The 27537-nt window shown below is 44.7% G+C and overlaps 1 protein-coding gene across 1 annotated transcript in view; it reads left to right on the top strand.

Moving 5' to 3' along the window:
- large1 (LARGE xylosyl- and glucuronyltransferase 1) overlaps nt 1-27537 on the top strand; it is a 467112-nt gene that overhangs the window by 241577 nt on the left and 197998 nt on the right. Inside the window, exons 3-4 of the mRNA XM_067999920.1 lie at nt 7664-7950; nt 13453-13535. Coding sequence (XP_067856021.1) covers nt 7664-7950; nt 13453-13535 — 370 coding nt within the window. The remainder of the gene's footprint in view (nt 1-7663; nt 7951-13452; nt 13536-27537) is intronic.

Genomic DNA, 27537 nt, shown 5'->3' with positions numbered 1-27537 from the left:
GGGCTGAACACCACCAAGGTTGAAGAGAAGACAAGGCGAATAAGGAAGCAGACAAGGTGGCGCCAAGTTTGGGTTCTGAAAACCTCTAGATTGTCGGAGGATGAGATGGTTGAAGGAGGTAATGAGTTCCACAGTTTTTGGGTCCTGATAACGAATTAACTCAAGTAGGAGGCTCTCTATGAAGATGCATGGAGGAGAAAGCGTGTGAGATGGCATATTTGTATTACCACCTTAAATATCCACTCCCTCCACCACAGTGGCTGCAATGTGTACCATCCACAGGATGCACTGCAGCAAACCGCCAAGGCTTCTTCGACTTCACCCTCCAAACTCGCGACCACCACCACCCAGAAGGACAAGGGCAGCAGGTGTATGGGAACATCATCACCTCTAAGTTCCCCTCCAATGACATACCATTCCAACCTGGACATATATCACCCATCTGTCATCGTCGCTGTGTCAAAATCCTGGAACTCCCTACCTAACAGCACTGTGGGAGAACCTTCACCACACGGACTGCAGAGTTTCAAGAAGAAGGCCCACCACCACCACCTTTTCAAGGGAAACTAGGGATGGGCAATAAATACCGGCCTTGCTAGTGACGCCCACATCCTGAGAATGAATAACAAGAAACTATTTGTGTTAAGCATAGCATGCAGCTGGATTCTTATCCCGGGTTGTCATCATAGAGATGTCTTGCTGTATTTAGCTAATGCGTTTTGAAATGCACTATAAACATTTTTGGCGGCTGTCAGTCACTGTCAGTTCATGCCTGCAAGCCTCACTATAAACTGAGCAATGGTACGTCAGAGAGAATATGCTGCACAGGTGAGGAAGGAGTTGGTAACGAAAGGCAACAGATCGATGACAGTCAAGGTGTGCCGATGTGTTGTTAAAAGAGCCGCATTATGCAAAGTGACGTTTCCTTTTTCAGTGACAGATTTGGGGAAGTGGAGGATGGAAAAGAAGGTTTCTTGTGGAAAGGCCGTTGAATTGATGTAGAGGGCAATTGGTTTTGACAAGGAGGGCACTGCTGCTTCTGGGAAGAGAATTGGATATTTTCTTAAACAGCTGGAAATGGAAGGCCGAAAATTAGTGAGTGAGTTTGGAAGGCAGAGGAAACAACGGTTAGAAACTAGACAACAAGTGAATTTGGCAGTGTTTAATGTTATATCCCTCAATGCAAGGAGTATAATGAGTAAGACAGATGAGCTAAGGGCACAGATAGATACGTGGCAGTATGATATCTTAGCTATTATAAAAACATGGCTTAAAGATGGGCAGGAATGGCAGCTCAACGTTCCAGGTTACAGGGTTTTCAGACGAGATAGAGAGGGGGATAAAAAGGTGGGGGGTGGCAATATTGGTTAAAGAAATAATTACAGCTGTGAGGAGGGATGATATGTTAGAAGGATCATCAAATGAGGCCATATGGGTTGAGCTAAAGAACAAAAAAGGGCAGTCACACTGCTGGGAGTGTACTATAGACCCCCAAACAGTCAGAGGGAGATAGAAGGGCAAATATGTAGGCAAATTTCTGAGAAGTGCAAAAACAATAGGGCAGTAATAGGAGGGGATTTCAACTACCCTAATATGAACTGGGATAGAATCAGTGCAAAAGGTATAGAGGGCGCAGAACTCTTAAATTGCATTCAGGAGAACTTTTTTAGCCACTACGTAGCAAGCCCAACAAGAGAGGGTGCAGTTCTGTATTTAGTTTTAGGGCATGAAGCTGGGCAGGTTGACGGAGTATCAGTGAGAGCATTTTGGTGGTAGTGATAATAGTTCAGTTAGATTTAGCATAGTTATGGAAAAGGACAAAGATAGGACAGGAGCAAAAGTTCTAAATTGGGGAAAGACCAAGTTTACTAAGCTGAGAAATGATTTAGCAAAAGTGGACTGGAATCATTTACTTGAAGGTAAATCAGTGTCAGAGCAGTGGGAGGCATTCAAGGGGGAGATTCAAGGGGTGTAGAGTAAACATGTTCCCACAAAGAAAAACGGTGGGACTCCCAAATCTTGAGGCCCCTGGATGACAAGGAGCATACAGGGTAAGATAAGGCAAAAATGGGAAGTTTATGTCAGACACCAAGAGCTCAATACTACAGAAAGCCTCGAGGAGTATAGAAACTGCAGGAGTGAAATTAAAAAGGAAATTAGGAAAGCAAAGAGAGGGCATGAAAAAATATTGGCAAGTAAAATTAAAGAAAACCCAAAAATGTTTTATTAGTACATAAAGAACAAGAGGATAACTATGGAAAGAGTAGGGCCTATTAGAGACCAAAAAGGTAATCTATGCATGGAGGCGGAAGATATGGGTATGGTTCTTAATGAGTACTTTGCGTCTGTCTTCACAAAAGAGAGAGACGATGCAGACATTGTAGTTAAGGAGGAGAAGTGTGAAATATTGGATGGGATAAACAGTGAGAGAGGAAATATTAAGGGGATTAGTATCTTTGAAAATAGGCTGTTAAGAGAAGCAAGGGAGGAAATAGCGACGGCTCTGACCATCATTTTCCAATCCTCCCTGACTACAGGCGTGGTGCTGGAGGATTGGAGGACTGCTAATATTGCACTGTTATTTAAAAAGGGAGAAAGAGATAGACCAAGTAATTATTGGCCAATCAGTCTATCCTCGGAGGTGGGCAAATCATTGGAATCAATTCTGAGAGACGGTACAAATCGTCATTTAGAAAAGCACGGATTAATCAAGGACAGTCAGCATGGATTTGTTAAGGGAAGGTTGTGTCTGACTTAACTTGATTGAATTTTTTGAGCAGATAACAAGGAGGGTCAATGAGGGTAACGCATTTGATGTAGCCTACATGGATTCTAGCAAGGCTTTTGACAAGGTCCCACATGGCAGACTGGTCAAAAAAGTAAAAGCCCATGGGATCCAAGGAAAAGTGGCTCAGTGGCAGAAACCAAAGGGTAATGGTCGATGGGTGTTCTTGCGACTGGAAGGCTGTTTCCAGTGGGGTTTCGCAAGGCTCAGTACTAGGTCCCTTGTTTTTGTGATATATATTAATGATTTAGACTTGAAAGTGGGGGGCTTGATCAAGAAGATGCAGATGATACAAAAATTGGCCGTGTGGTTGATAGTGAGGAGGAAAGCTGTGGACTGCAGGAAGGTATCAATGGACTGGTCTGGTGGGCAGAAAAGTGGCAAATGGAATTCAATCCAGAAAGGATATTATTAAACTAGAAAGAGTGCAGAAAAGATTTACTAGGATGCTACCGGGACTTGATGGTTTGACTTATAGGGAGAGGTTGGATAGACTGAGACTTTTTTCCCTGGAGAGTAGGAGGTTAAGGGGTGATCTTATAGAAGTCTATAAAATAATGAGGGGCATAGATAAGGTAGATAGTCAAAATCTTTTCCCAAAGGTAGGGGAGTCTATAACGAGGGGACATAGATTTAAGGTGAGAGGGAAGAGATACAAAAGGGTCCAGAGGGGCAATTTTTTCACTCAAAGGGTGGTGAGTGTCTGGAACGAGCTGCCAGAGGCAGTAGTAGAGGCGGGTACAATTTTGTCTTTTAAAAAGCATTTGGACAGTTACATGGGTAAGATGGGTATAGAGGGATATGGGCCAAGTGCAGGCAATTGGGACCAGCTTAGTGGTATAAACTGGGCGACATGGACATGTTGGGCCGAAGGGCCTGTTTCCATGTTGTAAACTTCTATGATTCTAAACTTCTAATGCATTTAGGGAGGCAAACAAGGCAAGGGAATACACAATAAATGGGAGGATACTGAGAGGTGTAGAGGAACAAAGGGACCTTGGAGTGCATGTCCACAGATCCCTAAAGGTAGCAGGATAGGTAGATAAGGTGTTTAAAAAGGCATACGGGATTACTTTTCTTTATTAGCCGAGGCATAGAATATAAGAGCAGGGAGGTTATGATAGCACTGTGTAAAACATTGGTTGGGCCACAGCTTGAGTACTGCGTACAGTTCTGGTCATCACATTACAGGAAAGATGTGATTGCACCAGAGAGGATACAGAGGAGATTTACAAGGATGTTGCCAGGGCTGGAGAATTTTAACTATGAGGAAAGATTGGATAGGCTGGGGTTATTTTCTTTGAAACAAAGGAGGCTGAGGGGAGATTTAATTGAGGTGCATAAAATTATGACAGGACTAGATAGAGTGGATAGGGAGCACATATTTCCCTTAGCAGAGGGGTCAGTGACCAGGGGGCATAGATTTAAAGTGATTGGTAGAAGGATTAGAGGGGAGGTGAGGAGAATTTTTTTCACCCAGAGGGTGGTGGGGGTCTGGAACTCACTGCCTGAAAGGGTGATAGAGGCAGAAACCCTCAACTCATTTAAAAAGTACTTGGATGTGCATCTGAAGTGCCGTAATCTACAGGGCTATGGACCAAGTGCTGGAAAGTGGATAGCTCTATTTTGGCCAGCACGGACATGATGGACCGAATGGCCTCCTTCTGTGACATAACTTTCTATGGTTCTATGAAAAGAAACATTTGTTGGGCTATGGGGAAAGAGCAGGCGAGTTGGATTAACTGGATCGTTCTTTCAAAGAGCTGACACAGGCACGATGGGCCCAGTAGCCTCCTCCTGTGCTGTATGATTCTGTGTTAGAGGACTTTATAATTGAGGTTGAAATGCTGGTGAGTTATGTTAAGAATTTTTCTCCTCCTGATTTTTCTCCCTTCTGAGGGCGCAGACTCACGCTGGCCCACAATTCCATGAGGGGTCAGCTATCTGGGCTTCAGGTTTAAGCCTAGATGGTGAGTGCTTGAAGGCTATTCCACCATACAGGGCATCACAGCCCAGCCCGATCCTGTCCTCGTGGGATATCCATGCATCTTTTCAGTAGCACTCACTGAAATGCAATCAGGAAGGGAAATCCAGCCTGATTTATTGATCCTCTTCCTAGCCCAGAAGGTGCCAACTGCAGGTGACAGGAAAAAGTAATTTGAAATTGCATGACGATGATCATCTGTGTAAAGATGTAAGAAGTGGTACAAATGTGATATTGGAAGATAAGTGACTTTAATTTGTGTCTGGGCTATTGAAAGAAGAGAAAGACTTGCATTTATATAGCGCCTTTCACTATCTCCAGGACATCCCAAAGCGCTTTACAACCAATGAAGTGCTTTTGAAGTGTCATCACTGTTGTAATTTAGGAAACGGGACAGCCAAATTGCACACAGCAAGGTCCCACAAATATTGGCAAATTGCTGGGCGAATATGGGCTCACTCCTGGGGAGCCTCTGCAGATATTGACACACCCCAGAATATCGTCTGTGAACATTGACTCACTTGGGGGGCCCCCCCTATCCTAACGTCCAAAAGACAGTGTCAGCTACCTAAAGGGATTGCAGAGAATGTTTACTATACAGCTAGTTTGTTTGTGAGTGATACTGGCAAGGCCGAATTTGTTGCCCATCCCTGGTTGCCCTTAGAAGGTGGTGGTGGACCTTCTCCCTGAATCGCTGCAGTCCTTGGGGTGATGGTGCTCCCACAATGGGATTAGGCAGGGAATCCCAGGATATTGACCTGAGATGATGAAGGAAGAGTGGTCTATTGCCAAGTAAGGATGGCATGTGAGTTGGAGAGGAACTTGGAGGTGATGGTGTTCCCGTGACATTGCTGCTCTTCTCCTCCGTGACAAAGGTTGTGGGGATGAAAGGTGTTGTTCAAGGAAGCTCGGTCAGTTGCTGCAGTGAATCCTGTAGGTAATACACACTGCAGCCACCGTACATCGATGGGGTGAATATTGAACCCAGTGGCAGGGGTGCCAGTCGAGAGCACTGCTCTGTCCTGGATGGATTTGAGCTTCTTGAATGTTGTTGCAGCTACACCTATCCAGGTGAGTAGTCATCTTAGTCTGTCCCACTTAACATGGTGGTAGCACCACAGTGCATGATGGAGGGTGCCTTCACGGTGCAGACAAAACTTTGTCTTCATAAGGACTGTGCGGTGATTACTCCTCCCAGTGCTGCTGTGGACAGGAATATCTGCGACAAGAGGAAGCACCAAGTAAAGCGAAGGCACTGGGCTGGAGGCTGTCATTGCTCAGTAGCACCACCATGGACGAAGCTGGCTGAGTCCTGAAGGACATTACTGCCAGACTGGGGCTGGTTGAGGTGGTGGGGGAACTTCCTCGTGTTGCTTCCTCCAAGTGGTGCTCGATATGGAGAAGCAATGGTTTGTTAGTTGAGGGGGACCAGTAGGTGGTGATCAGCAGGATTGGCCTTGTCTGACCTGCAGCCGTGGGACTTCATGGGGCCCAGAGTCAATGTCCCAGGGCCAGGGCCACGTCCACCCAACTCTATACCACTGTGCCCCCACCTCTGGTAGGCCTATCCTGCTGGTGGGACAGGACCTGCCCAGACATGGTGATGGAGGAGTCTGAAATGTTGGTTGATAGCCTTACTCATAGAATCATATCTATCAGGCTGATGATTGACTAGTCTGTGGGACAACTCTCCCAACTTGGACACCAGTCCTAAATGTTTGTGAGGAGGACTTTCCAGGGTTGACTGGGTTGAAATTGCCTTAGTCTTGTCCTGCTTGATGCCTGGGTACTTGCTGATAGGTCTGTCTGATTTTTATTCTTATTTTTGAACTTCAAAGTAATTATATTACAGCTGAATGGCTTGATAGGCCATTACATAAGATATTAAGAGTCAGGAGCTGATGGAGTCATTTCCATGTGTGTGTAGTATCACTTTCACTGAGGTGCGAAACAGTTGCTAGGCAAAGAAGCTGTAAATTTGAGGTATAATAAAATCATTTCTGTTTTGGCATTTACTTAAATCCATTTAACAGTTATTACCATCTGTAATTATCTATATATGAGTAAACTTATACTTAAATTGGAATTTCTTTTAAATGAGTGAATTTTATGCTGAAGATGAGGAATGTTGGAACACTTTACATTTCCAGGCAGTCAGTGTCCGTGTCCCAGGTCAGGTGTAGTATCAGTCGATACAGAGTGTAGCTCAGTCTAAACTGTTCCATTAAGCACAGTTAGGACTGGTATAGCAAGAGCGGATGGTGTGGGAAGCTCTGGATATGCTGTTCTATCAAGCACTCTCAGGTCAGGTGTAGCATGAACAAATGGAGTGTGGAGCTTTGTGTTCTATGCCCCATTAATGTGCCACAGCCCTAACCTTAAAAAAGTGTCCCTACTGCAACCGTTTAACATATCCCAGTCGTCCTATAGCCTCTGACTGAGGTTGCCAGTTAATGCTGTATTTGGAGCCAAGTTTGTGTTGTGGGTCTTTGTTCTCTAGTAGTTACATTAAAAGAGTGACTTCATAAGTACTTCATTGGCTGTCAAGCACTTTGGGGACGTCCTGAGGTCATGAAAGGTGCTATATAAATGCAAGTTCTTTCTTTCTTTCTTCAACGGAATTGAGGACTGCTCAAAGTCATTTCATGTCAAACTGTTACAAGTCGCAAAGATTTTCATCCATTAATCTGGGATGGACTTGAACTCAGATCTTTTAGCTGAAATGAAATGTTTAACTCACTGTGCCACCACTGCTGAGTCCCTCAGGGCAAGTAACTCATTATTTACTGAAAACAAATCCGTTTCATTTTCTGACGTTCTTTGGCCAGCTCTGGTCCCAGTCCAAAAGGAGCGCCTGTTAACTTTGTGACCTTACTCTGTCTGTTGGTTTGCAGATGAGAAGCCAATCTCGCTGTCTCCATACGAAGCCCCAGCAAATAGCCCTCGGTACATGTTCAATCAGAGAGAGCGGGAAACCCTGGAGGTGCGAATGCGAGAGATAGAAGAGGAAAACCAGGCCCTTCGTAAGCAGCTTAGCCTCGCCCAGAACCGAGTCCATCGCCACAGGAACCATTCCAAAAGCTATTCCATAGAGGAAGGCACAGGAGACAATGAGGTGGTGCATGCGTTGGCATGGAATGGCTCGGAATGTGGTAAACGGCCCACCGTAGAAAAATGTGAGGTAATTCTACTTCTGTTCCTTCATGCTTGATTCTCTAGGCTTGTGTCCGTCTCGCTTTAATTTTTCCTGATGGTGATAGAATTTTATATTTTTGAAAGAACCATAAAGGTTTGCAACACAAAAGGAGGCCATTTGGCCCATTGTGCTTGTGCCAGCTCTTTGCCAGAGCAATCGAAACTAATCCCACTGTCCTGATCTCCCCCTGTATCATCATCTACTTCAAATGTTTATTCACTTTTCCCATTAAAAGGTGCAATGGTCTCTGCCTTGAACACTATCAATGATACAGTATTGCAAGAGAGAGCAAACTCTGATATGTTACATAACTTACCTCTGTACATAGTTTAATTCCCCCTTTTCCTGCTTTCCTCTTTTCCCCACAGCTGCCCCTCCCTCACCAGGAGTGCTGAAGCCAATTGTAAAGCTGCTCCAGCCAACCAATGGAGATCAGCGATTTCAGCACAGACTGGGAATTGAACCAGGGATCCTCTGAGCTGTATGACCCGGCTATTTTTTTTGTAAAATTAATTCTCAGGATGTGGGCATAGCCGGCAAGGCTGGCATTTATTGCCCACTGCTAATCGCTCTTGAGTAGGTGGTGGTGGGCCACCCTTGGCCCATTGCGATATTGAGCAGCTTAATCCAGTCTAATCAAAGGTTCTACTGTGAAATATTGACTGGTGGTATTTTCTCTTTCTGATGCTTGATCGACCTGCTGTGCATTTCCAGCAGATTCTCTTTTTTTATGCATTTGTAGGTTTTTCTCCCTCAAGCTGTCCCTCGTTATACATTCTCACGATTACGAATGTACACAAGTGGGTCTTGCTCGAGGCAGATGTCACCATTTATATATTATCCCACCCCTTTTATTGCATGTTTCACAGCAAAAAAGACAGTCTCTCTAAACAGATTAAGTCTCCTATCAACCAAACCCTACTCTCCTATGTGTGTCATGAGTGGGATAGCATGCTGCAGCACTAACAATTACCTTTAAATGGTATAATGCATCAAAGACCACGAGGTATGCCTAACACAATCTCATGTCTATTGCAAAAGGTGGTAAATGGCAACTGTAAGTATTATTCAGGCTAAGACTAATATTCAGATTTTTTTCCCAAGTAAGATAATTATACTGCAACAGATGCAACTAAGAACAACAACTTATATTAAATAGAGCTTTTAATGTACAAAAATGTTGCAAAGGCACTTTACAGAATAGTAGCAAGAGGAACAGAAAGACCAAAGTGCAATACTGGACTTGCACACTAAATAAACTGTATTAAAACAAGAAATGAGACAGTCTGAAAACTTTCTACTTCTTTCAACAGTCTCTGAGTTTCTGATGGACATTGTGGTGGAAATTACTCCAAGGTGCCCATTCTAACCAGCTCACATCGTGTAGACAACACGTAGCAGGTTATTCAAATCCACGGGGCAAACCGTAAATTATAGTGACAATTTTTTGATTTAAAGGTAGGCTCCCACATAGTCTGCTGTTAAACACCTGGCCATTGAAACTGGACCTGACAATGTGACTAAACAAGGTCCAACCTAATCTTTTCTTAGAACAAAGCTCCCTTGATGGTTCCACCATTTAGGATGTAATGCATTGATCCGTGAGCTTTTAACATTTGCCAGCAATTGACACCAATCCTATACCCCAACGGAAGCTCGAGGAACAGTACTTCATCTTTCGTTTAGCACTTTACAACCTTCCGGACTCAACATTGATTTCAATAACTTCAGATCATAACCACTGCTCCCATTTTGTTTTTGTGTGTGTGGGACTGCAGCTGCTGGTTATGGTTCTGCTGTTGCCATGTACAGTTCCTCTAGCCCCATCTTTTGTTTCTTAAATAGATACTAAATTGGCTAAATGACAGGAAACAGAGAGTAGTGGTGAACGGTTGTTTTTCGGACTGGAGGGAGGTGTACAGTGGTGTTCCCCAGGGGTCGGTACTAAGACCACTGCTTTTCTTGATATATATTAATGATTTGGACTTGGACTTGGGTATACAGGGCACAATTTCCAAATTTTCAGATGACACAAAACTTGGAAGTGTAGTGAACAGTGAGGAGGATAGTGATAGACTTCACGAGGATATAGACAGGCTGGTGGAATGGGCGGACACGTGGCAGATGAAATTTAACGCTGAGAAGTGTGAAGTGAAACATTTTGGTAGGAAGAACAAGGAGAGGCAATATAAACTAAAGGGTACAATTCTAAAGGGGGTGCAGGAATAGGGAGACCTGGAGGTATATGTGCACAGGTCTTTGAAGATGGCGGGGCAGGTTGAGAAAGTGGTTTAAAAAGCATACGGGATCCTGGGCTTTATAAATAGAGTCATAGAGTATAAAAGCAAGGAGGTTATGATGAACCTTTATAAAACACTCGTTCAGCTACAACTGGAGTATTGTGTCCAATTCTGGGCACTGCACTTTAGGAAGGATGTGAAGGCCTTAGAGAGAGTGCAGAAAAGATTTACTAGACTGCATTCCAGGGTTGAGAGACTTCAGTTACATGGATAGATTTGAGAAGCTGAGGTTGTTCTCGTTAGAGCAGAGAAGGTTGAGAGGAGATTTCGTAGATGTGTTCAAAATCATGAGGGGTCTAGACAGGGTAGATAGAGAGAAACTGTTCCCATTGGTGGAAGGGTCGAGAACCAGAGGACACAAATTTAAGTTGATTGGCAAAAGAACCAAAGGCGACATGAGGAAAAACTTTTTTACACAGTGAGTGGTTATGATCTGGAATGCACTGCCCGAGGGGATGGTGGAGGCAGATTCAATCGTGGCTTTCAAAAGTTAATTGGATAAGTACTTGAAGGGAAAACATTTGCAGGGCTATGGGGAAAGGGCGGGGGAGTGGGACTAACTGGATTGTTCTTGCAGAGACCCGGCACGGACTCGACTGGCTGAATGGCCTCCTTCTGTCCTGTAACCATTCTATGTCCTGCACCATCATCCTTTTTGTCATTTAATCACTCCTGCCCTCCACCCTATCACAGACCTTCCATTTTGTTCTTTCCTCTCCTCTCCCTCCCCCCTTTCCTTGCTCTGAACTTGCTTAAAAACAGTTAACTCTTTAACATCTTCCAGTTCTGACGAAAGGCCTTTGATCTGAAAAATTAACTCTGTTTCTTTCTCCACTGATGCTTTTCCAGCATTTTCTGTTTTTATTCCAATCTTATATCAAATTGGCATGAGCTCAAAACTACATTAAAAATACCCACTGTCCTTCAAAGGATCAATACATTGATTAGCAGCTAAGCTCAAGCTTCTAAATCCTGGCTCAAATTCAGAGCAAACAACCTGCCTACCTTCTCACAAATAGCTGGGCTCCATTTTGAAGTTTGGTTAGGAAAGTTAGCTTCCATCTTAACTTGAGTGATTTCATAACAGTGTATAAAATGTAACATTACAGAGATTCTCCCCGTTTGACACAGGATGAAGAGTCTGTTTTCGTCACATTGTTGATCACTGATTCTGTTGCTGACAACCAGGCTTGGCCGTCCTCGTGACAGTGTGACAAAGACAGTACTGTGGCAGCTCGAGCAGCTTTGCACAGTTTCTGCAGCTTCATCTAGGCATCAGCACTCTCACCAAGTGGAGGATAACTAGCATTGGTTGGAGTAATGGAGGATAACTAGCATTGGTTGGGTAAAAGAGGATAACTAGCATTGGTTGGGTAAAAGATGATAACTAGCATTGGTTGGGGCAATGGAGGATAACTAGCATTGGTGGGGTAATAGAGGATAACTAGCATTGGTTGGGGCAATGGAGGATAACTAGCATTGGTGGGGTAATGGAGGATAACTAGCATTGGTTGGGGCAATGGAGGATAACTAGCATTGGTGGGGTAATAGAGGATAATTAGCATTGGTTGGGGCAATGGAGGATAACTAGCATTGGTGGGGTAATGGAGGATAACTAGCATTGGTTGGGGTAAAAGAGGATAACTAGCATTGGTTGGGGCAATGGAGGATAACTAGCATTGGTGGGGTAATGGAGGATAACCAGCATTGGTGGGGTAATAGAGGCTAACTAGCATTGGTGGGGTAATAGAGGCTAACTAGCATTGGTTGGGGTAATGGAGGATAACTAGCATTGGTTGGACTGTACCTCGACATAAGGAATTGTCTTCAGGAAAGGAAGAGGGAAAAAATTGTTTTTTTTAAAAAAAGTTATCCCAGCAGGAACCATGGAACCCAGCAGGATCATGGCAGTGAATAGCATCCTGTTATGTCTTAATGAAAGCATCATTCGTCATCTAGCTCATTGGTTCTTATAATACAGCCTGGGGGCCATTTGCTGCTCTCCTCTACTGTGCCTCTTGCTGTCCATGTGTCTATGGGTCTCGTGAAAAGTTGACCAACCTTAGATTCAGTGCCATTTCCTGTCTCATGGGCAGATGGCAGCAAGGGAATGCAACAAGGCAGCAGGGTTATAGCAGCTTCCCCACAGCAAGTGAAAGCTGCCATTTAAATGATGACTATGCTTTTTTTTACTCTCTTCCTATGGGAAAGTACACAGCCTTTAACGTGGCAAAACGACAACAACTTGCATTTATGTAGCGCCTTTAACTTAGTAAAATGCCCCAAGGCGCTTCACAGGAATGTTATCAGACAAAATTTGACACCAAGCCACATAAGGAGGTATTAGGACAGGTGATCAAAAGCTTGGTCAAAGAGGTAGGTTTTAAGGAGCAACTTAAAGGAGGAGAGAGAGGTAGAATTAGGTAGAAGTAGACATAGTAAAATGACTGAAACCTGGAATATACTGAGGCACAGAACTGTGTCCCATCATTTCATGGTGCAGTGTTGCAGCATTACTGAAGAGTGGCTCTTGATCAAGTTATTGATCGGGATTGTATCCCTTGATAGAAAGTTACTAGGGAAGAGAGAAATGATCGGACCTGCATTGATCAGAGAGGGAGCCAGCTGTAATGCTTCACTCAGTGGTCCCAAAGTTAACTCAGAGGTATTATGGATGCCAGCGTAAGTTATGCTCTAGTCTTGTCCTGGTTTTTAAGTGGTCGTACCAAACGCCAAATAGCCAACAAGATCATGGTAGAATTTTGAAATTTCGCTCCAAAGGCTTTGTGGGTATAGACACCACCTGGTGTCGTACTAATACATACAGAGGAAGATATCCTGGATGCAGTCCGCATTCTGTGCTAAACTCGTTGACCTCAGCCAGTGCAGCAATTGAGAACCCACAGTTGTCCTCGACGCCCCTGAGTTAGGGAGGAGAATGATCCCCCAGGTGGGCTGAGAACAGGATCGGGTTTAGCTGTGATGCCAGTCATGGTTGAATAGCCTAACAATGCTTACTGTATGAGCCCACATATGGAAAATGGCCACTTGGGTGAGGTGCTCAAGGGAGACCAATGCCATGGAACCGTGCCCCAGTAAGAGCAAACTCCTTCAGAAGAGGGGAGAAGACAATTGGGAAAAAATTAATTTTATCATTAGAAAATGTAATTGTTTTTGTCTTTTGCAGACAATCCACATTGCCATTGTGTGTGCGGGATACAATGCGAGCCGTGATGTTGTGACGCTCGTAAAATCCGTTCTATTTCACCGGTATGTATGCACGACTCTGTTTTTAATAGTCTTGTTTCAGTATGTGTTTCACAGAAGTATAGAATCCGACATCTTAAGCCTGGTGCAATTGTCACATTTCAACTCTCCCCACCTCTCCTGGTGTGTTGAGTAATGCACTGGTTGCCTTCCAGTACCTTGCTGAAGTGGGAATGCATCATGTGCAAACACGGGCAGTGATTGTCAGTCGTGGTTCAAATTCCTAATTTAGTGGCAATTTCAGTTGAGACGTTAAACCGAGGCCCCATCTGCCCTCTCAGGTGGCTGTAAAAGATCCCATGGCACTATTTGAAGAGGTGCAGGAGAGTATTCCTGGAGTCCTGGCCAATATTTATCCCTCAACCAACACTAAAACAGATTATCTGATTGACTCATTGCTGTTTGTGGGATCTTGCTGTGCGCAAATTGGCTGCCATGTTTCCTACATTACAACAGTTCGAAAAGTACTTAATTGGCTGTTAAGCACTTTGGGACGTCCTGAGGTCATGAAACGCGCTATAGAAATGCACGTCTTTTCCTTTATTCATTGGGATTGTAACACCACGGACTCTTTAGTGAGCAAGATGTGCTGTAATACCGTGGTTTCTATTTTTCCATTGAATCACAGAGATGGAAATGTTAGGCTGCTTTTTCTTCCCTCTCCCAATTTTCACTCCTCTTCTGAAGAAGTTGACCCTTGTTGGGGTACAGTTCCAGGTGCTCCAGCCCCCCCTCATCACCTTGCCCAAAGAGCCATTCTTCACAAACGAGCTTGGACAGTAGCTAGCGGTGGGTCGTAACAGCGAGGGGGAGGGGGGAAGGGGAGCATCACAACCGAGTCCAATCCCGTCCCTTTCCGACATCCATGGATATGCGTGCTTTCCGGCAGGAATTCACTGGATACTGATCAGGAATGGAAGCATTGGCTAAGATTTTTTTTTAACCCCTAGCCCATTTAGCACTACGGCCAATTGTAGCACAACCGCTGCTGTGGCTGAGCTCAACTAACAGCACAGATTGCAAACTGAACCTGGACCCTTCTGGTCTGTTTGGATTAATGCCACACTGGGCACTGCCTTTACCCAGTAGGGCGTCAAAGAGCTTGTTAGCCAACTTCTTAATGAATACTGAAAAGAAAAAGCCCGTTCTCCAAATTTAGTCTCTTCTTGTGACAGATTCAAAATGAGGACTTTCTGGATGGGGCAAATACCCCAGCTCATATAAAGTGACTGGAAATATGGAGGGGCCCTGAGCTTATTGAAAAATCCCCATTAATATTGTATCGAAAGTAAAGATCCGAATGCACATTTTCTTATCGACAGTAAAAATTGATACCAAACTTGCTTAAAAGAGAAAGAAGTATCTTGCATTCCTGTAGCGCCATGTCACATAATTGGGATGCTCCAAAGCATTATATATCTATTAAACTCTGCTGCCCACATCCTATCCGGCACCAAGTCCAGCTCACCCATCACCACCCCTGCCCCCATCCTTGCTGACCTGCATTTTCTCCCTGTCCTCCAACACTTCAAATTGAAAATTCTGATCCCCATATTTAAATTCCATCATGGCCTCGACCCTCCCTATCCCTGTAGCCACCTCCAGCCCTACAACCCTCCCGAACATTCTGTTTCTCCAGCTCTGGCCTCGGACATCCCATCTCCCTTCACCCCATCATTGGTGGCTTCAGTTGCCTTGATTCCACACTCTGGCAGTAACTCTCTAGATCCCTCTCCTCCTCCTTTTCCTCCTCTACGGCCCTCCCTAAAATCCTCCTCTTCAACCTAATTTTTAGACCAAACATTGCAGAGATTTTTGAATTACAGTAGCTACAAAACACAAGCAACAAAGCCAAAAGACAAATCAAGAAGTTGGCATCACAGATAGACAACAGAGTAGCAAAATTGCAGCAATCACAAACTTCGGAACCAGTTCGTAATGCCTGAGGAAAGATTGAATCAATCAACAGTTGGACGATCATATAAAGCACAATGAGCATTGTTGTAGCGAGAATATCAATGAGGAGAAAGACAAGGCAAACCATAGGAGGCTCATTCAAGCCCAAGTTTGGCAGGGCTGGTGTGGTCAGAGTTTACATGAGGAAAGATAACAAGCCTCTCCGCAGCCCCCAGGGTTGAACAGTATGCCAAATATAGTCACTGACAAATATTAATGAGGGATTAGAAGGTGGCATTTTTAATTTTTTTAAATATAAATTATAAGTAATTTCTGTTGTCTCTTATTAATTGACGGTTGATGTATGACTAAGGTTCAAAGACTGGGATGTGCTGCCTGAAAGGGCGGTGGAAGCAGATTTAATTGTAACTTTCAAACTGGATAAAAACTTGAAAAGGAAATATTTTCATGGCTATGGGGAAAGAGCAGGGGAGTGGGACTGATTGGATAGCTCTTTCAAGGAGCCGGCACAGGCCCGATGGACCGAATGTCCTCCTTCTGGCATATTTCTTTTTCTCCAGTTAACTAGCTGCCCTGCCTCCAGCCTCAGTCTGGATGGGCTGAAAGATGCTGTGCAATATCAGCACCAAATAAGATAATGCCTATTATTTTAACACCTTCATTAAGACAGTAGACAAGGGAATTTCATCTGAAAGCATTAATCCCTTCACTACACCACGTTATGTGTGCCCCATAGAAAAGCCAGAGGTCACCAGAGATTGAACAGTTTGTTGTTGGGATGTGGGTTCTGCGAAGAATGAGAGAACTTGTATCTAGCATGACCTCAGGATGTCACTTCACCGCCAATGAAGTACTTTTCACCATAAATACTGCTTTGCTCTGTCTCGGCTGAGCAGAATCAACACATCTGTAGGATAATTCTATTATAAGATGTCAGTAAGTGTCTTTTATCGTTGAAGGCTGGGGAACCCCGACCCGCCTCCCTCTGCCTCAAGCCTCAGGCTGGCTGAACACATACAAAAGTTGCGCAAGCTTATAAAACCCACAGGTCAACTGCCCTGCATTGAAAATATTCATACAGTTTCCTCGCGAAGCCACAGATGAGGGTTTCAGCACGCATGCTTTTTCTTTGCACGGCTTGCATTCTCTACATTGAAAAATTCATGACCTTTCCGGCGTTGTTAACATCAAGTGAAAAATATACCTTGCAGCCCGCCCATAATTCAAACCCAGAAAAGCTTTAATAACATTGCATAGAAAGGCCGCAATGTTTAATGTATTACTCACGCCAGGCTGTAACATTCAGACAGTGGAACTGTGTAAGTGCCAGTTCCATTTGCGCTGAGAGATCTTATGGATGGCGTCTAGTTTATGTCTGAGAATATTTTACACGAAAGTAATGCTGGAGTTAGCTGGACCAGGATCACTTCAGTTGGAGAGTACTTAATAGTGTATACTGCATTCAAAGCTCGCCACTGCGTTGCTTCTATTGGTGATCGTCTGGTCAAAGGTAACAAATAGCACCATCATCTTTGCCCTCAAACAAAAAAGTAGTTCCACACACGTGTATGGACGGTGAGCGAGAGCAGGATCAGGCTGGCACTTGTGGCTCAGTTGATGTCACTCTCGCCTCTGAGTCAGAAAGTTGTGGGTTCAAGCCCCACTTCAGAAACTTGATCACAAAATCCAGACTGACACTTGAGTGCAGAACTGAGGGAGTACTTTTGGATGAGACATTAAACCGAGGCCTCGTCTGCTCTCTCAGGTGGATCCCAGGGCACTATTTCAAAGAAGAGCAGGGGAGTTCCCCCTGATGTCCTGACCAATATTTATTCCTCAACCAACATTACTAAAAACAGATTATCTGGTCATTCATCTTATTGCTGTTGGTAGGACCTTGCTGTGCGCAAATTAGCTGCCGTAATTACATAGAATTACATAGAATGTACAGCACAGAAACAGGCCATTCGGCCCAACAGGTCTATGCTGGTGTTTATGCTCCACAAGAGCCTCCTCTCACCCCACTTCATCTAACCCTATCAGCATATCCTTCTATTCCTTTCTCCCTCATTTGTTTATCTCGCTTCCCTTTAAATGCATCTAAGCTATTCGCCTCAACTACTCCATGTGGTTGCAAGTTCCACATTCTAACCACTCCGGGTAAAGAAGTTTCTCCTGAATTCCCCATTGGGAATTCCCATTTTATTAGTGACTATCTTATTTTATGGCCCCTAGTTTTGGTCTCCCCCGCAAGTGGAAACATTAAATAAAATAAATTTAAAACAGAAATAGACAGTTTCCTAGAAGTAAAGGGAATTAGGGGTTACGGGGAGCGGGCAGGAAATTGGACATGAAGCTGAGTTCGGATCGGTCAAGGCCCTGTGGGTGGCGGAGCGGGCCCAGGGGCTGAGTGGCCGGGTCCTGTTCCTACTTCTTGTGTTCTTTAGATTTGAGGTTAGGATCAGATCCGCCATGATCTTATTGAATGGCAGAGCAGGCTCAAGGGGCCGATTGGCCTACTCCTGCTCCTATTTCTTATGTTCTCTACGTCGACCCTATCAAACCCTTTCATAATCTTAAAGACCTCCATCAGGTCACCCCTCAATCTTCTATTTTCTAGAAAAAAGAGCCCCAGCCTGTTCAATCTTTCCTGATAGGTATAACCTTTCAGTTCTGGTATCATCCTAGTAAATCTTTGTTGCACCTTCTCCAGTGCCTCTATATCCTATTATTAATATGGAGACCAGAACTTTTCACAGTACTCTGTCGAGGTCTAACCAAGGTTTTTTTTTACAAGTTTAACATAACTTCTCTGCTTTTCAATTCTATCCCTCCAAAAATGAACTCCAGTTTGCTTTTTTATGGTCTTATTAACCTGCTACTTTTAGTGATTTGTTTATCTGTACCCTCAGATCCCTCTGCTCCTCTACCCCATTTAGATTCTTATTATCCAAGCAGTTTGCGGCCCCCTTATTCTTCCTACCAAAATGTACCACCTCGCATTTATCTATATTGAAATTCATTTGCCAATTACATGCCCATTCTGCAAGGTTATTAATATCTTCCTGTATTTTTTCGCAGTCTTCCTCAGTATTAACTATACCCCCCCAATTTGGTGTCATCTGCAAATTTTAAAACTGTATTTCTGATTCCCGAATCAAACCGTTTTATGTTCTTCATTTTATATAAATGGTGAACAACAGTGGTCCCAGCACCGATCCTTGTGGAACACCACTTCCCACCTTTTGCTGGTCTGAGTAACTACCTTTAACCCCTGTTTTCTGTTTTGTAACCAGCTTACCATCCATTCTGCTACCTGTCCCCTGACTCCATATGCTCTGACCGTAGTCATGTGTCTACTATGCGATACCTTATCGAAGGCCTTTTGAAAATACAAATATATTACATCTACTGCATTACCTTTGTCTACCCATTCTGTTACTTCTTCAAAGAATTCAGTAAGGTTGGTCAAACACAACCTTCCCTATTGAAATCTGTGTTGACTATTCTTTATTATATTTTCGGTTTCTAGATGTTTTTCTATTACACCTTTGAATAAGGATTCCATTATGTTTCCTACCACTGACGTTTAGCTAATTGGTCTCTAGATCCCTGGACTGGTTCTATCTCCCTTTTTAAATATAGGAATCACATTAGCTGTCCACCAGTCCTCTGGCACTATTCCTTTTCCCAATTAATTTTTATATATATGTAATAGTGCCTCTGCTATCTCTTCCCTAACTTCTTTTAATATGCACGGATGCAATCGATCCAGACCAAGGGTTTTATCCTCTCTGTGTTTGATTAGTTTATTGATTTTCTCTCCCCTTTCTATCTTAGTTGGGTTTATATCTTTTTTGATCTCTTCTTCTAATGTCCTGCCCCTCATGTTACAAGTCTCCCTGGTAAACACTGAGACAAAGTAATTATTTAATATTTCTGCCATTTCGTTTTCATTACCTACGAGTTTATCGTGTGTATCCCTTGGTGGCCCTATCCCTATCTTGATTGTTCTTTTGTTGTTTATGTGTCTGTAGAATACTTTACTATTTTTATATTTCTTGATAATTTAATTTTGTAGTTTCTGTTGCCTTCCAAGTTGTTTACTTAACTTCTTTCCTAACCTTTTCGTATTCCCTTTTGTCATCCTCTCCTTAATTGTCTATGTACTTAGTGAATGCCTTTTCCTTTAGTTACAATTTTGCCGTTATTTCTATATTCATCCATGGTGTTTCATTACTGGCTAGTTTGTTTTTGCTTTTTAGTGGAATATTTCTCTCCTGGACTCTATTGATCACGGTTTTAAATATTTCCCACTGCCGTTCTATTTCTTTGTTTATCAGTAAATTTTTCCAGTTTATTTTCCCTAGTTCCATTCTCATCTCCTGAAAATCAGCTTTTTTCCTATTTATTACTTTGGTCTTTTTCTTATTTATGTCCTTGTCAATCTTTATCTTAAACATTATTATTTTGTGATCAATATTGCTTAGATATTCCCCTACACTTACTTCTCTTACCTGTTCTGGTTCACTTCCCATTACTAGATCCGGCATTGCTTCCTCTCTTGTTGGGTTTTTTACATACTGGTTAAGAAAGGAGTCCTGCACACATTGTAAAAGCTCCATTCCCTGTACCCCTTTTATTTGGGGACAGTTAAAATCTCCCATGATTATTATTCTATGTCCTTTACTCATTTCACATATTTGGTTATATATTTCTTTCTCCACCTCCTTTCCACTATTAGGTGGTCTGTAGTATATCCCTATTAGTGTGACTGATCCTTTCTTGTCTTTTATTTCAATCCATATGGATTCTGTTTCTATCCTTCTGTTAGTTACGTCATTTTTTTCTACTGCCCTCATGTGGTCTCTAATTAGTACAGCTACTCCACCCTCCCCACTTCTTCCTTCCCTATCCTTTCTGATCATGTTATAACCTGCAATATTTAGTTGCCAGTCCTGCTCTTTATGTAGCCTTGTTTCAGTTATTCCTACTGCATCTGGTTTGTCACTACAGATTATTGCCTCCAGTTCCCCTGTTTTATTTTGGACGCGGTACATGTTGCTGTACAGGCAGTTTAATTCATTTTTAATAGTTGTTATTTTACTTTATTTTTAACAGTTCTCTTATACTTCAGTTTTATAACTTGTTAATTTATAACTTATAATTTGCTCCTTGACCATTTATGTTATCTTTATTCCTTACCCTGGCCTGATCTTTACTCTCATCTCCTGTTTCTTTTATCTTTAAGCTTTTGTTATTGATACCCGATCCTTCCCCCCATCTTGCTAGTTTAAAGCCTTATCCACCACCCTATTTATCCTCTCCGCTAGGACTCTGGTCCAATTCTGGTTCAGGTGGAGCCTGTCCCAGCAGTACAGCCCCTTCCTGTCCCAGTACTGGTGCCAGTGTCCCATGGAATGGAACCCCTCCTTCACACACCACTCCTTCAGCCACGCATTCACCTTTCTGATCTGCCTCTTCCTATGACAATTAGCACATAGCTTGGGTAGTAAACCTAAGTTTCCCATCCTTGAGATCCTGCTTTTTAATTTAGTTCCTAGCTTGTGATATTCTCTTAGCAGGACATCCTCCTTGTTCTTCCTTATGTCATTGGTGCCAACATGGATCACGATAACTTGATCCTCCCCCTTCCATTCCAAGTTCCTCTCCAGTTGCTCCGAGATGTCCTTTACCCTTGCAGGCAGACAACACACCCTCCTGGACTTTTGGTTACCACAGCAGAGGATGCTATCTATCCCCCTGATTATAGAATCCCCTATGACTACAGCCTTTCTAGATTCTTTATTCGTTCATGGGATGTGGGCGTCACTGGCAAGGCTAGAACTTATTGCCCATCCCTAATTGCCCTTGAGAAGGTGGTGGTGAGCCGCCTTCTTGAACCGCAGCACTCTGTGTGGTGAAGGTTCTCCCACAGTGCTGTTAGGAAGGGAGTTCCAGGATTTCGACCCAGCGACGATGAAGGAACGGCGATATATTTCCAAGTCAGGATGGTGTGTGACTTGGGGGGGAACGTGCAGGTTGTGTTGTTCCCATCTGCCTGCTGCTCTTGTCCTTCTAGGTGGTAGAGGTCACGGGTTTGGGAGCTGCTGTCGAAGAAGCCTTGCCGAGTTGCTGCAGTGCATCCTGTGGATGGTACACACTGCAGCCACAGTGCGCTGGTGGTGAAGGGAGTGAATGTTTAGGGTGGTGGATGGGGTGCCAATCAAGCAGGCTGCTTTGTCCTGAATAGTGTTGAGCTTCTTGAGTGTTGTTGGAGCTGCACTCATCCAGGCAAGTGGAAAGTATTCCATCATACTCCTGACTTCTGCCTTCTAGATGATGGAAAGGCTTTGGGGAGTCAGGAGGTGAGTCACTTGCCACAGAATACCCAGCCTCTGACCTGCTCTAGTAGCCACAGTATTTATATGGCTGGTCCAGTTAAGTTTCTGGTCAATGATGACCCAGGATGTTGATGGTAGTAATGCCGTGGAACGTCAAGGGGAGGTGGTTAGACTCCCTCTTGTTGGAGATGGTCTTTGCCTGGCCCGAATGTTACTTGCCACTTATCAACCCAAGCCTGAATGTTGTCCAGGTCTTGCTGCATGCGGGCACAGACTGCTTCATTATCTGAGGGGTTGCAAATGGAACTGAACACTGTGCAATCATCAGCGAACATCCCCATTTCTAACCTATGATGGAGGGCAGGTCATTGATGAAGCAGCTGAAGATGGTTGGGCCTAGGACACTATCCTGCGGAACTCATGCAGCAATGTCCTGGGGCTGAGATGATTGGCCTCCAACAACCACTACTATCTTCCCTTGTGCTAGGTATGACTCCAGCCACTGCAGATAGATGTTAACCCAGGGTAGGATCAGTGAGGGGAGTGGGGGAGATTGATGTTAACCCAGGGTAGGATCAGTGGGGGGAGTGGGGGAGGTCGATGTTAACCCGGGGTAGGATCAGTGGGGGGAGGCCGATGTTAACCCGGGGTAGGATCAGTGGGGGAGGTCGATGTTAACCCGGGGTAGAATCAGTGGGGGAGGCCGATGTTAACCCGGGGTAGGATCAGTGGGGGGAGGTCGACGTTAACCCGAGGTAGGATCAGTGGGGGAGGTCGATGTTAACCCGGGGTAGAATCAGTGGGGGAGGTCGATGTTAACCCGGGGTAGGATCAGTGGGGGGAGTGGGGGAGGTCGATGTTAACCCGGGGTAGGATTAGTGGGGGAGGTCGATGTTAACCCGAGGTAGGGTCAGTGGGGGAGGTCGATGTTAACCTGGGGTAGGATTAGTGGGGGAGGTCGATGTTAACCCGGGGTAGGGTCAGTGGGGGTGGTCGATGTTAACCCGAGGTAGGATCAGTGGGGGGAATGGGGGAGGTCGATGTTAACCTGGGGAAGGTTCAGTGGGGGGAGTGGGGGAGGTCGATGTTAACCTGGGGTAGGATTAGTGGGGGAGGTCGATGTTAACCCGGGGTAGGATTAGTGGGGGAGGTCGATGTTAACCCGGGGTAGGATCAGTGGGGGAGGTCGATGTTAACCCGGGGTAGGATCAGTGGGGGAGGTCGATGTTAACCCGGGGTAGGATCAGTGGGGGAGGTCGATGTTAACCCGGGGTAGGATTAGTGGGGGAGGTCGATGTTAACCCGGGGTAGGATTAGTGGGGGAGGTCGATGTTAACCCGGGGTAGGATTAGTGGGGGAGGTCGATGTTAACCCGGGGTAGGATTAGTGGGGGAGGTCGATGTTAACCCGGGGTAGGATTAGTGGGGGAGGTCGATGTTAACCCGGGGTAGGATTAGTGGGGGAGGTCGATGTTAACCTGGGGTAGGATCAGTGCGGTGGTGGGGAGGGGGTGTCCCGAAGCGGGTGGCGCACCCAGAACTCAAAGGTGAGGCCCGGACGATTTTGTTCGCTGGGCTTTATTTAAATTTTAAATAATCTGTCTCCTGTCCTAAGCCGACAGGCATGATGTTCGGGCCGGTGAGCGGGAATTGGGGCAGGAGTCACACATGGCCAGAGACCCAAACAAATGGTCCCCGGCATTAGGTTGGTGCTGGAAGAGGGGATGTTTGAAGCTGTTGGCAGCGCTGGGAGGGAAAGACGGGGCTGGGGAGACCCAAGGACACCTAGCGGGGTCCGAGGGGCAATACTCCTGGCCCACGAGGGCTCCACATCAAAGTACAATTTTGTTTTGGCCTTTTTTGGCCCCCCTGCGGACTCTCTTCCCACCAGGACAGAGCTGTAGGGGTTGGCCCCGTGCAGGCCTCCAGAATCTGAGCGTTAAAATGGGGTTGCAGTGACGATGATGTCATCACCTTTAGATTTAAGTTAGGCCTCGGGTGACGATAAAATGTCGGCCGGCGGGATCGATGTGGCTGGACTCGGACCATTTTAATGCCTCGCACGCACCATTCCATCGGAGGGGGGGTTTAAAATCGTCTTCTCCCCCCCGCCCCCCACACCGAGGAATCGAATCTTCTGGTTTGCTGCTACATCAGATGCTAGGTTTACCCACTAGGCCATGGAGAGAGCTGGCTCTTTAAAGGGACATCAAGCTGGGGATGTGAACAAAAGGAAAGCACATTTAAGGAGCTTACACAAGCTATTGCACAGAATGAGCTCTGAACTAGAATGACTTGCACATTCTTTTTGTGCTCGCTGAACTTGGCAATTTCCACTGGCTGACTGTTGCACACAGCTTCCTCAGGCTCCAGTGCTTCAAGGGCAATATCAATGAGTTCACATCAGATGCATTCTGACAGAAGCAAGTGGCAATCGGATGCTATGGGAAGGGTCTGCGACCTGTTCGTCTCCCCTCCCATGTGGAGGATACTTTGAGGAGATGTAGCCCTGGAAGGGGGAGGAGGGGAGAACGGTCACAGAGCTTGTCACACAGACCCGATCACAGTGAGGATGGATCGGCTCTTGCGATCTTCTTTGCCCTTTAAATACTTCCTGGAGCCTTTTCAGAATTAGAAGCAGCCTCCGTCCAGAATGAAACGGTTGCTTATTTCTTCATCGAAGGTGACGGGCCTTCCAGCGAAACAACAGAAGAATTGGGTCACGACTCACAATGAGCTCGGTTTAGCCCCACCTCGCAGTCAGTATTAGCTCCCAAGGCATCTCTTTTTTTAACCCTCGCTTTTCCAGTCTGGCTTCTCTGGCTCCCAAAAAGCACAGTGCAAACCCAACTACTTGTCGGGAGGATTTATTTTTCTTTGGCATTTGGCTTTAATTTTATCTCTCGAGGAGTAAAAGTCGGCTTCGGACATCAGTCAATGTCTGGGTTTCCCTGGATTGCCAAAACCGTAGGCACAGCTCTCCTCTGGAACACGACTCATTCGCCTTTCCACCTCCAGAGATAAGCTGTAACTCTTCCTGATCAGATCAGCCCACCAATCTCATCAAGGGATCCATTGCATGCACTAAACTACAAGGACTACTCTCTGCCCTCTCTTCCTCACCCCGTCCCATCCAAATTAAAAGGATAATTAATTAAAAATGGGTTCACACCCTGGGCACCAACTGCAGATGCTAGCAGCTTGCTCCTCTGCCACATATAAAAGCGAGGGCACTTGCAGTCGAATAGGGAAAATGGCAGCATGGCAGGTATCATTACTTTCCTGGCGGAGCGTGTGTTGTAAATTTTTGTGCTCATCAATGTGAGTGTGAGGTTGGGATAGTTGAGACCTGTTGCTGTTGAATGCTCTTGCTTAGACTGCGTTAATATTACAACAATAGGGCCGGAAGGTGTGAATAGTTCGATAGTTTGTTTGTCTATAGCGCAGAGCTGGGTGTGCACCACCTGAGTGATTGGCTCCCTTTCTCCCTACCCCTCAATGCTTGAGAGCAGGACCGACTGGTCCATAGAGGAGCCAGCACGCTTCAAACCATGGGACCTCTTGCCTCCCCAGAAATAAGAAGGTGAGAGAAGATCATCAGGCCTATCCACGCTCACCCTGTCCATTAAATGATGCAAACTCGTGCACCAGCTGTGCCCCCGAACCACCAGTAGTGCTAGCTCCTGGGCACAGCCAAAAAAAAAACCATGGCTAAGTTTAGGAAAAGCTGGAAAATTCCTCCCTCACTCCCCAAGAAATCAAGTAAGCTCCATGAGACTATAGTTACCCATGCAACATTACTAGACATCCTTAAAGTACCACCCCCAAACCCCCATATGTCTCAATTTCCTTCACGTAGGGCTACCAGGATCTGAAATGATTATCTCTATCTGTTGGGCCAGCCCCAAAGGTACAACTTCTTATCCCATTTGATCACCAATGATCCATTTGATCACCAGTGATCAAATGGATCAAAAATGTACCCACTACATTCTAGAAATTTATAATATCCTCAGCTTCCACTTGCCTCCACTGAGATGCACAATAACTTGAGTGTTTGAACATGTAGGCCAAAGAGTCGCACACCGACACTGCCCGCCTTTTTCTGCCCATTCTCGGACTAGTCCATGGAATTACAAGACAGCCTATCTCTGGTATGTTCTTGTCGCTGATGACAGCTGTGGAAAGGCCTACAACCCAATTCTAACCTTCTGATGATGTGAGAAGAAAATATATGAGCAGTCAAAGAGCCGACTGACCCATTGGATTCTGCCCTCTCATCAGAACTGCAGGCGGTTTGACAAAATCCAGAGAAGTTAATGATTCAGGAGTGGACCCTGCCTCAGCGTTCTCTGCACCAATGCTGTTAGAATGGGAACTCCCTATGTAAACATGTCACACTATAATTACACCCTCCTGCCAGTGGTGGCGCTGTAGCGCCTCAGTTCTGCGTCTCCTCAACTCGCACTGCAGAGAAACTCCGACCACCTCCACTCCTCTGCCTCCCTAAGTTTCTCAATTTGATATAAGTAATACAGAATCAAAGTATTCTATAAAAATAAGGACAGAAAGCATGATTTTATAATGGGGAATTGAATTACATCTGTGCATCCATTGGTCCATTTATCCACTGCCCTCTAACCCCGCTTCCCCTGAAGATAAACTTGATCGTTGTAAAGTCACCATAGAACTGGTGAGGTCTAAGCTGCCCGTATACCAGCGATACACTTAGCGTTCAGCCCAGGCAGATTTCTAAGCCCCGAATTCCTGCTTCCAACTGCTACCTACAGCCCAAAACAAAAGGTAACCCCTCCACCCCGACCGACCAGTCTTGGAGCATTTCCCACATTTTTAAGTTCTTGTTTCAGATTTCTGGCATCTGCAGTTTTCTGCTCTTTGGGTTAAGAGAATGTGAGTTTTACAATATCCTTGGCGGTTAACCCCAGCAATGAGGACGCATGGCCCTGAGCTTGAACTCTATCTCACTTTAAATTTGGATGTAACAGCAGTGAAAGTTTTTTTTTAAACTCAATTGAGTTTCTCTTTGGAGCAAACCCATCTGTAAAAGTTACACGTGTGTGTGTGTGAGAATACTGGCTGTACATGGTACATGAGTGTACTCACATTGTGGGTGTCTGAATAACATACACCAGTATACCTGTACAGTGAGGCCGTCAACAGAGAATGCAGAGAGTAGGGGTTAAAAGTACTTATACATTCCCTTGAGGAAAAACTCCACGGGAAAAGTGATCCAACTGTGGCCAACTAGAGAAGTTAAGGATAGTATTAGATCAAAAGAAGATGCTTACAATGTTGCCAAAAAGAGCACAGGTACGATGGGCCGAATGGCCTCTTCTTGTGCTGTGCCTACTATGACCATGATACTAACAATAGTGAGCCTGAGGATTGGGAGGGTTTTAGAAATCAGCAAAGGATAACCAAGAAATTGATAAAGATGGAGAAATCTAAAAATATAAAAACAGATTGTAAGAGCTTCTACAAGTATGTAAAAAGGAAGAGATTAGCAAAAGTAAACGTGGGTCCCTAAGAGGCTGAGAGAGGAGAAATTATAATGGAGAATAAGGAAATGGCATAGACGTTCAACAAATAATTTGTATCTGTCTTCGCAATAGAAGACACAAAAAAATACCAGAAATAATGGGGAACCAAGGGTCTAATGGGAGTGAGGAACTTAAAATAATTAATATTAGTAAAGAAAAAGCACTGGAGAAATTGATGGGACTA

The sequence above is a fragment of the Heptranchias perlo genome, chromosome 18, assembly GCF_035084215.1.
Source record: "Heptranchias perlo isolate sHepPer1 chromosome 18, sHepPer1.hap1, whole genome shotgun sequence".
In the NCBI taxonomy this organism is placed as follows: Eukaryota; Metazoa; Chordata; class Chondrichthyes; order Hexanchiformes; family Hexanchidae; genus Heptranchias; species Heptranchias perlo.
Note: the sequence above shows the minus strand (reverse complement) of the source record. Positions and strands in the feature narration are given on the sequence as shown.